Source organism: Chroicocephalus ridibundus, chromosome 7 (genome assembly GCF_963924245.1).
Source record: "Chroicocephalus ridibundus chromosome 7, bChrRid1.1, whole genome shotgun sequence".
NCBI lineage: Eukaryota > Metazoa > Chordata > Aves > Charadriiformes > Laridae > Chroicocephalus > Chroicocephalus ridibundus.
Window position 1 is genome coordinate 56402270 of NC_086290.1, and position 15191 is coordinate 56417460.

The 15191-nt window shown below is 59.6% G+C and overlaps 1 protein-coding gene across 1 annotated transcript in view; it reads left to right on the top strand.

Annotated features, from left to right (window-relative positions):
• Positions 1 to 7722: 7722 nt before the first annotated feature.
• Positions 7723 to 15191, top strand: part of TMEM132E (transmembrane protein 132E) — a 28733-nt gene continuing 21264 nt past the window's right edge. Inside the window, exon 1 of the mRNA XM_063342374.1 lies at positions 7723 to 7816. Within this exon, the coding sequence (XP_063198444.1) occupies positions 7744 to 7816 (73 nt within the window). The 5' untranslated portion in view covers positions 7723 to 7743. The remainder of the gene's footprint in view (positions 7817 to 15191) is intronic.

Sequence of the window (15191 nt, forward strand, 5' to 3'; positions counted from 1 at the left end):
CCAAGAGGGACCTTTTGAGGCTGAGGCGTGTGCGTGTTTTTGTCAGTTTTCTGCCGCCTTCTCCCCAGCTTACAGTGAAAACCCATTACCGGGATAATTGCACAGTGCCAGTCTTTGCCGCATCCCACCGGGACCCATTTCTCAGGGGTCGGTGTGTCCATCAGCCGTCCTTGGGCTGGGAGGGATCGCTGGGGGTGAATGGACCTGGTGAGGAGCGAGTCGGGGGGATGCAGTGGGCACAGGGCTGAGCATCCCGGGAGCAGGGGATCCGGCCAAACAGCCTTTTCTGGGCAATTCCCAGCTGAGTCTACCCTGAGGATGGCCAGCCCCCCCAGGAGGGAGCTGTGGGGTGGCAGGATGCTGAGGACCCACACAGTACACGCCAATGAGCACATCTTACCCGATTTGGGGCCACCCAGGGTATTCCCTACCCCTCACCCTGCAAATCAGCCCAACTCCAACCCAGCCTCTTCGTTGTCCACAAATTGCCCAGGATGGGCTCGAGCCCAGAGCATCCCAGCTGGGGAAATGGAGGTGGGGGGAGAAAGTGGCTCAGATCCTGCCCCACCGGAGGGGGGGTTGTCCAGGAGCTATTTGGCGTGATGGATGGGACACCATGGCCACGCTGGGGCCGTGGGAAGGCTGTGCCCCGCCATGAGCTCATCCCCGCAGCACCGTTAAGGGCTGCGTGGTCCCGAATACTCCTCACACCCTCCCCCCCCCGCCGCTGCGACCCTTTATCTGATTAGGGACCAGGGGAGGCCTAAAAGCCTCCGGAAAATCAAACTGCCTGAGCCGAGCCAAGCGAGGGGGCGACTGGGAAACCAAAGCAAATGGGCTTTTCTCCTCCTCTTAAGTGCTTTTCCCTGTCTGTCTTTCCATCTTGGCCAGAGAAGCAGGGAAGGGGGAGGGAGAGGGGGATGGAAAGGCGAGTCAGGGTGGCCAGGTGTCCCCTGGCGAGAGCGTGGGGCTGGTGATGGGGACCCGTCCTGGGGACACGGCCACCATGCGCTCTCCTGAACCCCTGCGAGGTCTCAAACAGCGCAGTACGGGGAGCGAGGCTGGAAAAGAAGGGATTCTGCATTTTTCAATGTTTTTTATATATATGTACAGGTGTTTATGTGTGTGTGTCTATATACACAGGTCTGGGTGGAGGGTGGCAGTAACTCCTCCAAGAGCGGGGTCCCTTTGCAGGCAGGGGCTTGCAGACACCCACCCTGCCTTCTCCCTGCCTCCTCGCTGCCTCCTCCCTGCCCTCCAGCCCACTCAAGGTCTAGAAATAAATGGTTGCAGCTCCGGAGCTGTTTGGAGATGATGAACGTCCCTCTTTGCCCCCATGAGACCCCGACCGTCCCTTCGGGCTCGTAGGAGAAACCAGCTGCAACCTCATCAGCCTTGCGGGAGGGAGCGGGGCCGGGGGCAAGGCTCACCCTGCCTTCTCCTGCCTGCCCCTGCCTGCTCCTGCCTTCTCCTGCCTGCCCCTGCCTGCTGCCCGCCCTGCTCCGGGCGGGTGTATATCCATAGGGGCCATAGGGTCTGTGTCCCAGGCGTTGAATCCACTGGTGCTGTGAGTTTTCCCGTCATCCCTCCTGCACGCCCGGCCACCGCAGGGGTTTTGGTGATCCTGAGGTCAGGATCCATCCATCGCCGAAATCCCGAGGTCGGGATACAAAACATACTTTTGGTTAAGGCGGAACCTGTTGCCTTTGATTTCCCGCGGTCTGCCGGCGCCTCAGTCGCCCCTCTTCCATCGGAGGCCTTGGTATTTGATTTAGGTGCTGCAAATCCCCCCAACCCCCTCCAAAAAATTGACAAAAATGACACAAGGCCGGTCCCTGCATCCACCAGCACCCAGCCCCGTGTGCTCCCGGCCTCAGCGCTGCCATCAGCCCGCCGCTGATTTCCGAGGAGCTGCTTTTGAACTCATCCAAGAAGCTAAATCCTCCCCCGAATTTCCACGTTTGGTTTTTTTTTTTTTTTAATTTTTCTGGGGGGAAAAAAAAAATACTAAAGCAAAGAGCAAGGCAAGAAAAGAAACGCTATTGCTGGCCTCCCTGGCTGCCAAGATAACCGCCCCCTCCTAACGAGCTGCTGTAATTAGGTGCCTTGAATCCCCGGCGCTGGAGAAACATGGTGTTCATCAATTTTCTGCGAGGATGCCGGGGTGCTCCGGTTTCATACGGGGGGTTTTGGCACACGGTGGATTTTCTCGGGATGCTCCGTTTTAATACGGGGGGTTTTGGCACGCGGTGGATTTTCTCGGGATGCTCCGTTTTAAGACAAGGAGTTTTGGCCCACGGTGGATTTTCTGACGTGCGTGTGGAGCACAGCCCGGCATCCGCAGGGTGCCGCAGGGATTTACACCGTCGGTCCTGCCCTGCGAGGGAAACCCGAGCTTTGGCATTGGCCTCTTATTTTCTTCAGAAATCCATTTAAAAAAAAAAGTGGAAATGGAGAAATTTCCCCGTAGGGTAAAAATTTTTGGAAGGAAAAGGGAAAAACATCACTGCTGGCCCATTGAGATGCTCCCCTCTGAACTGCGGAGTCCGCAGGGTTTCCCGCTCGCGGGGCTATTCCATTCCCCCCGCTCCCCCGTGCTGAGACCCAGCAACTTTGATAATGTTGACTTGTTATATCAGATAAAATATTAAAGGCCTATGATATAGCCCGGAATTAATATTTTAATAGAACGTAAAAGTCGAGGCAAAAGACGAATCCAAACAGTAAAAATTGAAATGAAACGTTTTTATCTCGCAAGAAGGAAAGGGCTCGGCGCTTCTGCTTTGATTCGCCCTTCCGTTACTTTTATACGCTACTAAAATATTCATTTTAATATTATAAATATTGCATCCAATGTCTAATGCGCCGTTACACTGTTTGGGGCACCCCAAAGCCAAAACAATTTGCTGGCCGTGGGTACCACGGGGTGGCGGTGGGGGGGTCAGGACCTGCAGCATCCTGGTGGTGAAATATCTCAGCCCATTTCTTGCTTCTCCCACCCATTTTCCTCTGTCAGCATCACCCCGGGAGGAAGGAGACCCATGGGGTGGCCCCGGGGACCAACGATGGGGACCAGTGATGGGGACGGTCCCCAAGGGGGCAGAGACGGGGGGGGCGGGAAGAGCGGGACAGAACCACAGACCTGCATAACGAGCCATGAACCCTGCAAGGAAACCAGCTGGACAATTAATTACAATAAAAGGCTTTTTCTTCCCCCCCCCCCCCTCGCCTTAGAAATAATAACATAAAATTAATTTATGGCAATTACGGGATTTCTATATTTATGCCACTATCAGAACTATATAAGGAAAGGCGGATGATATAAATGTATTTCGGGCACTGCGTTGAAGGGGAGGGAACTGATATATATTTTTAATCACGTTCCGGCGTCAGCCGTTCAGCTCCCGCGCAGAATTAGCTGTCGGGCCGGGGCGTGAGCGCTCCAGCCGCTAACAAGGCAGCCGCCGTCGGAGAGAGCCGCTTGCAGACGAGGAACTTCCCCGCCTGCATTCTTCTTTATTGGCAAATAATGGGAAAAGGGGGGGCTTGGGTTGAGGTTTTGCTGTCCCGAGGCATTCCCAGGGCTTTTTTTTGTTTGTTTTTTTTTTTTTTTTGTTTGTTTTTTTAATTCTTTCTAGTTTATTGGTGATTTATCATCTTTGGAGGATCCTTGGGGTCATAGCGTGAAAAATTACAGCCCAGGGTGTCCCACCAGGTGCAACCCCCAGCTCTGGCTCTTGGTTTTTTGTTTAAAGCCCCCCCCCCCCAAAAAAAAGTGGGGTCCGGCGCTGCACTTGCCCACACTGCTGTGTCCGGGGGAAATTTGCACCCCATGGGCCCCCCCACCGCTGGTTCATCCCTTTCGTAGCCCCATCCTTGCATCGCCAGCTCCACCGCGACACCTCTGCAGCAGCTCCCACAGGGATTTAGGGCTGGATCCAGCGATTAGCACCTACCGGGCACTGTTATCCCAGCGATTAGTGCTTCCCTGGGATTACAGGCAGGTGAAATGCAGGTCAGGGATTAGCGGGGCCAGCGGATGCTTTCTGCCCGACCCGACACAGGAGCTCTTGCTTGGGGTTTGCTTCCACAGCCGGGATTTATCCCCATGGATGTCGGTGACTCCAAAGTGCCTCCTGTAGGGTTTGCACCCCAAAGTCCTTCCCCTTCCCCTCGAGGGGCTGTTGCGGTCGGGGGGGATGCGATGCCATCGGGAGTGAAGCCGATGCCACCGGGGTGAGCAGGATGCATGGCGGGAGGTCACCGACACTGGCCGGTGTCCCCAGGCTGCCTGGGGGTGATGTGGGAAGCCAAACCCAGCCCTCCCTGGACACCCCTCCATGTCTTTTTGGGGTAACTCCTTGGGATATCCACCGTTGGGCTTTCCAGCGCATCGTATGTCCGAAATAGCAGGAGATGCTCAAGTGAGTCCCCACAAAACCAGACAGGAACCTGCACTGGAGTCACATTTTTGACCTTCCCTGTCTTGGCTCCTGCTAAAATAACAGGATTTATCTCCGGCATCTCCCCAGTACAAGTGGCAACCTCGGCTTTGGTCCTCGCTCAGGAAAGAGAGATCACAGCCCACCCCGGCCCCTCCGCCCGCCAAAGCCAGAGCCATAGATAAAATCCGACTGGGGTAAAAATACTTATTTCTGTAACAGTTGAAAGATACCCCAGCGGCGGTGCCAAGAACCTGCCAGAGGCGCGGCGGGAAGGTGGGAGGGATGGCACCCAAACACCCCGCTTTAAAAACCCTCATCCATCAGCAGGAAAAGGCTCCCGTGACGGGGCAGGATGCGGCGTGGTCCTGCGTCATCATCCCCAATTTCCTAACTCTGGGGCCCATTTTGGAGCGGGGAAACCGTGGGTCTGCCCCATCGCCCTCCAGGCAGGCTGGGGAGGGATGAATCACTGCCCGGCCACTGCTTTGCTCTGTCTTCTGCTTCGCCATCCCTGGGGATTCAGGCCCGTGCGTGAGTCAGCCCTCCCCTCCCCAAAGCAGTCGGGAGATTGGCTTATAAATCACGGGATTTTTATGAAAACAAGTGGCAGTCGCCTGGGCGGTGGCGTGGGGCCGCTCGCCGCAGCAGACGGGTCTTTTTTGGTCACCAAAAATGATGCTCTGCCCTTCCCTCAGCGCCCCAGGCAGTGGGTTTCGGGGCAGATCCCATCTCCCTCCTCTTCTTCACCCTGGTCCCTCTGCCATCCCCCAGCGTCGCTTGCAAAGACCTCCCAGCAGCACCCAAAGGTGCCGGGGGGTGCGCAGGGGCTCAGCCCGGGGGCTGTCCTCCCCCCTCGGCCCTGCCGGGCTGCCGCTTCTTGGGGGCATCTTCAGCTTCTGTCACTGCTCAAGGTCAATCCCATTAATTGCCGTGAATTATTTTGGCATTAATGGAGATGTCTTATGCACTTCCACTGTAAATGAGGCTGCCAGGAGGAACGCGCCGGCCAATATTTCCTGGTGAAGGGAGATGGGGAAATATATGGCAGCAGGGAGGGAGGGCGAAGGCACCTGGGGTGGTCACGGGGCTGGCGGAGGCAGGAAAACCCACCCTCGGGCTGGGGCGGCTGCACCGCGTGTGGTGCGTGCATGCGGGGAGGGGACACGTGGACCACGTAGGGAATGGCTGCAATGGGGACTCGGTCCCCAAAAGCCAGCGTCCCCGCGGGGCACCATGCGGTTGAGGGGAACGTGGCATTCCCAGGGTGCGACTGCAGCGATGCTCCCCCAAAACGCGTCTCTCCTGTGGCTCCGTACTGTCCGGGATGAGGGGAATCCCTCCCCAGCCATGCTGTGAGCATCTCCGGACCCTGTGGGAGAGGGTCCCTGGGTGTGTGGTGTGGAGGGGACCAAGCAGCCCACGAGGGACTGGGGCAAGGTGGTGGTTGATCCCCCGTCCCTGTGGGGGCACAGGGGGTCCCCAGCCACCTGCGGCCATGTGTGGGGCTGCAGCCGGGCCCTGCCTGCATGCACAGGGCTGCAGGGAGGGGGGTGACCCCAGATCCCCCCTGGGGGCCACTGGCAGAGGGGGCCAGAGAGGAATGGGACACCCCAGCCACAGTGGGGATGGGGAAGGGGCCCAAACCCCCCCAGGGTGGAGAGAAGCGACCAAACCGAGCTGACCCTCTCCATCCGGGGGGTGATGAGGTGTGTGCCCCCCCCGTGCTCTGCACCTCTCTACTCCCCCCACCCTGGGGGTTCCCCAAACCCCATTTTTTATTATTACCCCCTTTATTGCAGCGGCGGCGGTGCCTGGCACGCAGAGGGGGTGAAGGCCCGCCGTGCAGCCCCCCTACCCGCCCCGCCGCACCCCGGGGTGCCGGGATGGGGGGGGTGGGCTGGGAACCTGCTGTGGGGGGGGGGGGTGTCAGGAAGCCGCGGGGGGGGCTGCATCGCATCGCATCGCCTCGCCTGGCATCGAATCGCATCGCATCGCGCTGCACCGGCGGGGAGCGGGGCTCCGTTCGGCTTCCACCTCCTCGCCCGAAGAGGAGGGGGGAGGAAGGAGGAGGAGGAGAAGGAGGAGGAAGGCGCCTCCCCCTGCCGCCCTCCCCGCGCTGGCACCCACCGGAGCCCGATGCGGCTCCGGCCGGGCGAGCGGCCACGGGATCGCCCAGCTGCGGGGCCCCCCCAGCGGTGGGGGGGGCCCGGAAGGGGACAAGAGGCAGCACCCCCCAAACTTGCCTCTTTCCCCAAGGCTCCTGCACCCCCTCTTTAATTTTATTTGCCAGCAGGAGGGGGTGCGCCCCCCCTCTTTAATCCGGAAGAAGGGGGGGTGGCAGAGGAGGTGGGGACCCCCCCCCCCTCCTTTGCATGCTCATGGCCGGCTCCCCCCGCTTCCAGCCCCGGCAGGGGGGCAGCGAGTGAGCCCCGGCCCCCCCCGGGCTGCGGAGCGGCCGCTCCCCCCCCCACCCCCGAAACTTTGCCTTCGGATGCGGGGACTCCGCCGCCGAGCTGCTCCTGCCGCTGATTAATTGCATCTGCCTGGGATTAATTATTCACCCGCCTGCTTTGGGTTGTGGTTTTTTGTTACCGTTGATTTTTTTTTTTTTTTCCTCCCGGGGGGAGCGCTTTAATTCAGCTGCTTGTTTTTTTTTTTTTCTTTCTTTTTTTAAAATTTATTTTTTTGGAAGAACCGCGCTTGGAAATCTTATTTTTATTCTCGTTGCATGGGGGGGCTGGCGACCTGCTAGCCCTGCAGCATCATCCTTCATCAGCACATCTTTTTTCTTTTTTTTTTTTTTTTTTTTTTTTTTTTTTTTTTTTCCGGGAGGGGTGTTACACGTGCTCTTCTCCCCCCCGCCTCGGCTCCTGAGGAGGAAGAGGAGGAGGAGGAGGAGGGGGACCCGCCCCCGCCGTCTGGGCGCTCCCCCGGTCGTCCTGCAGGCACTGGGGGGGGGGTGTGTTGCGGCAGGTTCGGGGTGGGGAGGGGTGGGGGGCCGGTGATGGGGTGCTCTGCTCGCTGAGCTGGGGGGGGGCAAAACCGAGCCCCCCCTAACCTGAGCCGGTTCACCCCCCCCCCACCCCCCCCCCCCCCCAAATTCCGCCGTTGGCTGCTGCTCCCGGCTCGCACGTGGTTGGATTTAGGGGATTTCTGCGGGTTTTTTTTGGTGCTTGGTTGGATTCCTTTTATTTTATTTTTTTAAATTTGGGGTTTTTTTGCCACGGGGGTGGCTCGGGGCCTGCCTGCCCCCCCCCCCCCCCCCCCCCAGGTTTTCTGGCTGCCCCCCCACCTTGCAATGGCCTCTCCGGAGAAGATGCACCCCGGGCCGGCCGCCCTGCTCTGCTGCCTCTGCTCCCTGCTGCTCCCCGGTAAGTGCTGCCGGCACCGGGGGCGGGGGGGGGGGGGGGACGGAAAATATATATCTTATGTGGGTATCTGCATCATGGAGGGGGTTTGCACCCATCTTACCCCTCCAGCCCCATCTGCCCCACTGTGCCCAGCTGGGAACTGCTCCCCACCCCGGCAGCCGCCGCCTCCCCTGGTCCTCTGTGCCCCCCCCCCAGCGAAATGGGTGAAGATTAGAGTTTATTCCTGGCTTAATAAAATGACAGCTTGTGCTGGCGAGCGCTTGCAGCGGGCTGTGTCCCCGGGCAGGGAGCGGGGTGGCAGCGGGGGGAGATGGGGCGAGGGGGCTTCGGTGTCCCCCACAGCCCCCCCCGCCCCTTGTCTCCTTAATGCAGAGCTGCTTTAGCAGGAGGATCAGGGGCTTTATCCGCTATTATCCACTCGCTTATTCCCCAGACCCGTACCCAGCCGCTTTCCCAGCCTGCGCCGAGTTACAGGGCGAGCGCTGCCGAGGTGGCATCATTTTGGGGTGCGGGGATGGGGGTGCAGTCCCTGCCATCCCTCTGTTTCTTTCTATTCCCCCCCTCCGGCTTTTGGGACAGGGGTTTTGGGGCAGGTGCTGCCCCTCCTGCCTGCGGCCTGGGCAAGGGGGGTGGTCCCTGCCGCCTGCACTTGCCCTGAGTTGCATCCAAATCGCTGCCGTGCCACGGCCGAGCTGCGGTGACATCCCGGCCTGCCCCGGTGACACCCCGGGGGACGCCGGCACCTGCTGCTGGGGGTGTTTTTGGCGAGCAAGGCCGAAGTGGGGTCACGCACCCTGAGGGACATGGGGCCGGTTTCTGCGGATGGTTTTTGTCGGGTGATTTTTGTGTAAAACCAAGCCCCACCGATGCACCAGCCAAAGCATCTCTCCCCGGCTGCCGGCTTGGACAAGCGGAACGCGGGGGGCTCCTTGCAGTTTGGGGGGAGCCACCCAGACCCCTCCTGCCAGCCCAGCTCCGGCCGTGGGCTCAGCATATCTTGGGGGCTGTTCTGTCCCGTCCCGCTCAAACCAGACCCCCCAGGGGCCGGAGGGGTCTCTGGACCATGCCCAGCTCCATTTTGCACCGGCAGCCCACGGCCGAGGCACTCCAGGGGCTCAGGAAGGGCTTTCTCAAGCATCGGCGCCCCACGAGGCTCTTCGAGCAGTGGTGAAAGGAGGAGGCGGGGGGGGGGACACTGGGAACGTTGTGTGGAGCTGGCAGGGGGTTTCCCCCCTTAAAAAAACTCTGACCCCCAACACAGGAGCAGAGATGCTCCAGGCTGGCGAGCACCACAACTTTACGTAGCATCCTTTGGGGTGGCGGATGCTACCCCCCCTGTACCCCGAGACTGGGTGTTTCCTGGGGTGCTGCCGGGGCAGGGTTTGCTGGCAGAGCTGTCTCTTTGGGACCCCCAGGTGAGGGGGTTCTCAGGCGGGGGGGGGGACAGTGTCTGGCAGCTGTCAGGGAAGCGCGATCTCCTTCTGCTCCTCAGTTTCCCTGGATGAGATTCAGCCGTCTGGGTCGGCGCTTCCCCACGGTGGGTGCGCTGCTGGAGGCGGCTGTCGGCTTTGCTGGCAGGTGATGGGAAATATCCCTGTGGAAGCGATTCCATCGGGAACTGCCTCCGGTGCAGGGGCTGGATGCAGCCCACTGCTCCCCATCCCCTCCTGGGTGTTTCTCAGCCCCCCCTGTTGCTGCTGGGACACCAACAGCCCGGTGGGTCAGGCCTCGGGTTTATCCCAGGGTGGGATCTGATCCCTGGGCTGGGGGATGCCATGGTGGGGGGGTCCCCGTGGCGGCGATGCCAGTGTGCGGTGGGCGAGGGTGGCCTGTGCCGGGTGTGGGGCCAGGATTTGCCGTGCTGCCGCAGGAGGACGCCTGCGCCGGCGGGGAGAGAAGCATCTGCCAGGAGTTTTTAGGCTCGTTTCACGACACACAGCTGCCCTCACCGCTGCTTCGGCCTCTCCTGGACAAATAAAGGTCTCGGAGGGAGCCGGAAAAAGAAGCTGAGAGCTCCTAATATCTCCCAGCCTTTCTTACAAATCGTTCGGGCTGGCGGCAGGGGTCAGCCAGGGGCGAAGCAGCGCCCTGCTCTCCTGCGCGGGGTTTTTTATTCCCTTTTCCCTTCTTTTTTTATTTAAGAGCAACCCTCAGCGCCAGCCTTGCTCCTGCTGCGCTTCCCTGCCGGCACCGGGAGCCCCGGGAGCCGCTTGGCTGCCAGCCCTGGATCAGCTGCTTCCAGAAATGGTTGGGGTTGTTTATTGTTTTTTTTTTTTTTTTTTTTTTTTTGGCACCTGCGGGCTGGGATGGCCCCGGGGTGGTCCCAGGGCTTGCGGGAGGGACGGACGGACCCCGGGGACGCAGCGCAGTGAGGGGTACGGATGGTGTGTGCTCTGTGTGCTCGGCGCCGTTGTGCTGCGAAGCTGCAAGGGACCTGTTGGGATGCAGCACAGGGAGGGGGGATGGATTTACCCACTGGTTTGCGAAAGAACTTGTGCTGTCCATGGGGTTGAGCTTGGACTCCTGCGTCTTCCCTCTGCTGCCTGCTGAGCCTCGTACCCGCAGCGTGCCTCAGTTTCCCCTCTCCCAGAGGCAGCACTGGCCCAGAGGCAGTGATCCGGGGCTGCTGGAGTTATTCAGCATCTGTCCCAGCATGCAGGGCAGGCTTGGCATCCCGCGTTGGATCCTACAGCCCCGGCATCTCCATCCCGCTGCCGGTGGGGATGGGGCCATGCTGCTCTCCCTGTACCTCCCACCGGTTATTCCCACCATGGGCAAGTCCCAGGTGTGGGGCTGGGGCTGAAGGATGATGCTGTGGGCCCATGGCTCCATCCCTGGTGGTGTCGGGGGTGGGGGGGGGGGCTCCAGCCAGCGCACCCCAACCCCGGCCAGGGAGGGTTACACACTACCCCCGTTTCGGCTCAGAGCGTCTCCCGGCTGGAGGATTTTCAGACCAGCAGATGGAGATGTGCAATAACTCGCTCCCGAACCGGGAATGTACACCCGGCGTTTGCTCATTTAACGCCCGAACCGGGAACGTACACCCGGTTTTGCTCGTTTATCGGCCCCCATTCCCCGCCAAGCCGGTGGGGTCGGAGCAGCCGAGCATCCTGGAGCCAGGAGCGGAGAAGAAGTGGTAGGATCTTTCCTCCCCCTGGCAGACAGGATCCGGCCTCTGAGCTGGGTTCACCCTGGTACAAGTTTTACCTTCGGTGTCGCAGAAAAGGGGGTCACGCAAGGGCACCCCGGAGCCGAAAGCCGCTCGGCCGAGCGGCTTTCGGCTCCGGGGTGCCCTTGCGTGACCCCAGGTCCCACTCCATCTCCCCCCAATCCCGATACTTTACATCCCAGCAGGATGCTTGCGCTGGGACGTCGGGGTGCGAAGTTGGGCATCCCAGGCGGGGAAATTGCCTTTTCTTCTCCCCTTTTTGTCCTCTCGGTGGTGTTGGGGAAAGAGGGATGAGGGATGCTATCGGCAGCCTGACGGAAATCCTCGGGAGTGATCGTTTTTTGGCCGGCGGCGTTGCAGGGTTTGGCCTTGGGGCTTTCGAGCCGCGTTAGGTGCCTCCGTACCCTCATCCCGAGACATTTTCCTGTGTTGGTGTGTGTCCCGTGTTGCTCCTGGGCTCCCCGCATCACGGGGCGGGGGGGAAACTGAGGCAGGGTATCGGGTGGCAGCAACCCCCTGACTGAGGTTTGCTCAGTGATTTTTTTTTTTTTTTTGGTTTTTCTTTTTTTTTAGAAACCTGGCTATTTTCTTTGTTGGGTTTTTTTTTTAAGTGCCACTATTTAATTCACCCTGCCATGACCAGCTGCTGAGGTCCCTCCTCGCCCAGCCTCTCTGCATCCTAAAAAGAGGAGGAAAGGGGAAAAACAGCCCAGCTGGGTCCCTGCAGAGCATCCCTGGTGTTGCACCAGCGCATCCCTGATGTTGCACCGGCGCATCCCAGCTCCATCCCCTCCCGTAGCCAAGCTCTACCCAGGGAGGTGGGCAGCAGGACGTGGGCTCATCCTGGGAGATGATGGGTGAGGGAAGAGGTGCTTACATGGCATAACCTGATTATTTTTTTATTTTATTTTTTTTTTTTTGGCTCCTGCAGCCGTCTGGCTGATACAGCCTGCCACGGGCGTGTGGAGGAATCGGCAAGCTGCCGGTGTGTTCCCCTCCTGCTTGGCGCCCGTCGCTGCCGCCGTACGAGCATCCCATCCATCTGGAAAAGGTCACTCCCGCTAATCTAATCAGAGCCTTTTATTATTAAATACACGGCTCTGCTAACGAGCGGCCCCCCGGGGAGCGAGGGAGGCAGCTGCTCCTGGGGTGGGATGCGCGGTGACGGGCCAGGGACCCCAGCGGTGCCTTTGGGGACAGAGTCCCTTCCGGGGGGTTTGTCCACGTGGGATGGCAGGAAGAGAAATTGTTCAGTGGTGCGAAGTAAGGTGGGTCCTGGTGCTCCTCGCCGAGGGGAGTGGAGGTTGGGGCTCACTGTTTCCCTGAAACCCCTGAGACGCAAGGGGTTTGATGGTGGCCCGGCGTTCCCCACCCTGGGGCAGTCACCAGCCGGGATGGGGGACTTCTAGACTGTCACCTCTCCCCCAGAATGTCCCAGGTTTGGGATGCAGAGGCTTCTCCTTGGCCTGTGGCTCTTCTGGGGAGACCAGTCCCTTCTTTTATTTTTATTTTTAAGCTGTTGTATTTTTTAGCTGTCGCTCGACCTGTTGCCGCTCCCCGCTGGGCGCGCGTCCCTCGCCGCCGGCTGGGTGCGGAGCCCCTCGCTCGTGGTCCTGCCTCCCAGGGGGATACCCTCATCAAGGCAATTTACAATCATCCGATGGAGCTGCCATCTTCTGCCGGCGAGCATTTTCCCATCACTTGGGCGTATTTGCTGTCCTTGATTTGTCACTAGCTCTGCTAACAGCCCGAGTGGGTGCTGCCGGGGTGGCTTTGCCCCCGCTTGCGGGTGCCGTCACCTCCTGGCCCCCACAAGAGTTAGCGGGGCAGGTTTTGCCATGGTTAAATGGGCTCGGCCGGGCCCGTTCTTCTTCTGCAGGACTGGCGAAAGTTGAGAATTAATTCATTTTTATTTTTTTTTTAAGGAAAAGGTATGTTTTCCCTCTTGAAGATAAATAAGATTGAAGATGCAATACCTGCCGCTGCCAGCTCGGTGCGGCTGCGGGATGCGCTCGTCGCCGGGTACCAGCTAAATTAACAAAGGAAGGAGATAGATTCAAGCCCTGCGTGTTTGATGCGGTGGCCACTTTGCTGGGTGTCAAAGTCCTGAGCTGGTGACGTCCCCAGCTCGGCGCCTGTCCCTGTCCCTGCTTTTGGGGCTGCTGGGGTGGACTGGGTTTATCCGCGGCTCCTTGGGTGCCTGTGAAATTGAGTCCCGCTCCGGCTCTGAACGCAGCCTGACGCACGTCACCAGGGGGTAAAATTAATCGGTGTCTAATCAGTCTGAAACGTGTCACTTGGCACATCCTGGGCTGGCGGTGGCGTTGGTGAGGGGCGGGGGGGGGCGCGCACAGCCCGGGGGATGTATTTGGTGTTCAGATTTGGAGGGTGCTGGGAGGATGTTCCTGCTCCCGGCCATGGTGGGAGGGGACGGAGATGGGACGAACCCCCCCAGAACGTGTGGCTTTGGGGGGGGCTGTGTCATTGCATCACCTCCACCCCAAGACTGTGATGCTGGGGGCTTTTTCCTTGGGAGCTGCTGTCCCTGTCCCCGCTTCCCCAGGCCACCCTTCAGGGCTCTCCCCGGCTGCCTTGTCCTCCCACCTCTGGCTCCCCGGGGCGGGGGCGTTATTTGGGGAAACCATCTGTACCCGCCTGCTGCTGGGGGGCTGCTCCCAGCTCCTGGCATGGGGGGGACCCAGCATGAAGGGGGGGACCCAGCCCGGGACCCACCAGAGCACGCGCTGGGGGCTCAGGGGCTGCCGGCTTTATCCCAGGGCTGCTCCCCTCCACCCTCTGCTGCCTTTTGGAGCCCCCAGACATCCCCGCGGACATTTGTGGTCAGGCACTTCCTCATCCTTTCCCCCGCCCCCATCTTTTAATTCATTTCTTCGTTTTTCTTCCTCCTCCGTAAAGGCCCTCTCCTCCTGTCCCCTGGCCTGTCCCTTGCCGTGATTTGTGGAAATTGCTCTAAAGTAGCTGCTGCGTAAAAGCCTTGCCGGCTCCAGGAATTTATGGCAGGCTGCGCCTCTGCACGGCACATCCCATTTAGGCCATATTTATTTATTCCTTTAGGTTGCTTGCTTATTTTTCCCCCCCTTCTCCCTTTTTAATAGTTTTCCGGGGGAAACGCAGAGCTCAGCACCGCAGCCTGGTGTGGTGCTGGGGTGGTTCCCTTCTGCTTAGTGCTGCCGGCCCCGAAATACAGGCTGTGTGCTGGCCTGGGGCTGAGTCCCACCAGCATTTCTTATTTTCTTCCTTCTGCCAATGAAGCCGGGATGGACCTTTTGGAGGGGGAAAAGTCTCAAGGAGCTAAAAGAAAGGCGAATATAGCAGTGCCCACCAGGTATAAGCACAACCCTGTATTAGACACTAGAGAATCCACTTGGAGCCAGCGCTGCTGCTTGCAGGAAGGCTTGATTCACTTTTCCTGGCCAGCACCCACTCAGTTCCTACCCTGGGCCGGTTTTGGGAAGCCTGGACCAGTTTAACCTCCCGGGCTGAGTGTTGTAGTCCTCGGTACCATGGGGCTTCCCAGCCCCGTCACCCCGTCACTGCCGCGGCCATGGGCAGAGCTGGGGGCCCACAGCGTCCCCACGTCCCTCCCTTCCCCACAGCCACAGCTGGGACGTCTCACCGCCACGCGCCGGGGGAAGGTAGTTTTACATTTGTAACAATTATTCACTTAATTGAGTTCCAATTAGCTGGGACTGGAGATGGAGGCTCTCGGCGCGGCGGAGGGAAGGGAGAGCTTGTTGTCTTTTATGTCGCCGAAAACAATTTTCAAGGCTCTGGCTGCTGGGAGACATTTCGGAGGTTTCCACGAGGGGCCTGCTCGCGTTTTCTAATTTTGGCTTCAGTTTTATTACTGGGTTTGTTTTTTTTTTTTTTTTTTTTCCCCCTGGCTGTGTTGAAGCACGGAGCAGGGGGGGCTCGTGTTGGGGCTGACTGGGTTTTGGGTGGAGGTGAAGGCGTGGAGGCCTTTGTTTCTCCTTGTTGTCATCTTTCAGGGTGTTTGGAGGTGCTGGCCCCACTTGGGTGGGAGCGTGACATGGCGGGGACCGGTGCTATGGGCTGGGGAGGGAACGGGATGGGTGCGATGCCTGTTCCCAGGATGGGTGAGGAGATGGGGTGGGAGCCTGGCTCTTCCCTGGGAGCCGGGGCGACCTCTTGCTGGAGCATCCAGCTGTTGGGACATCCAGATGT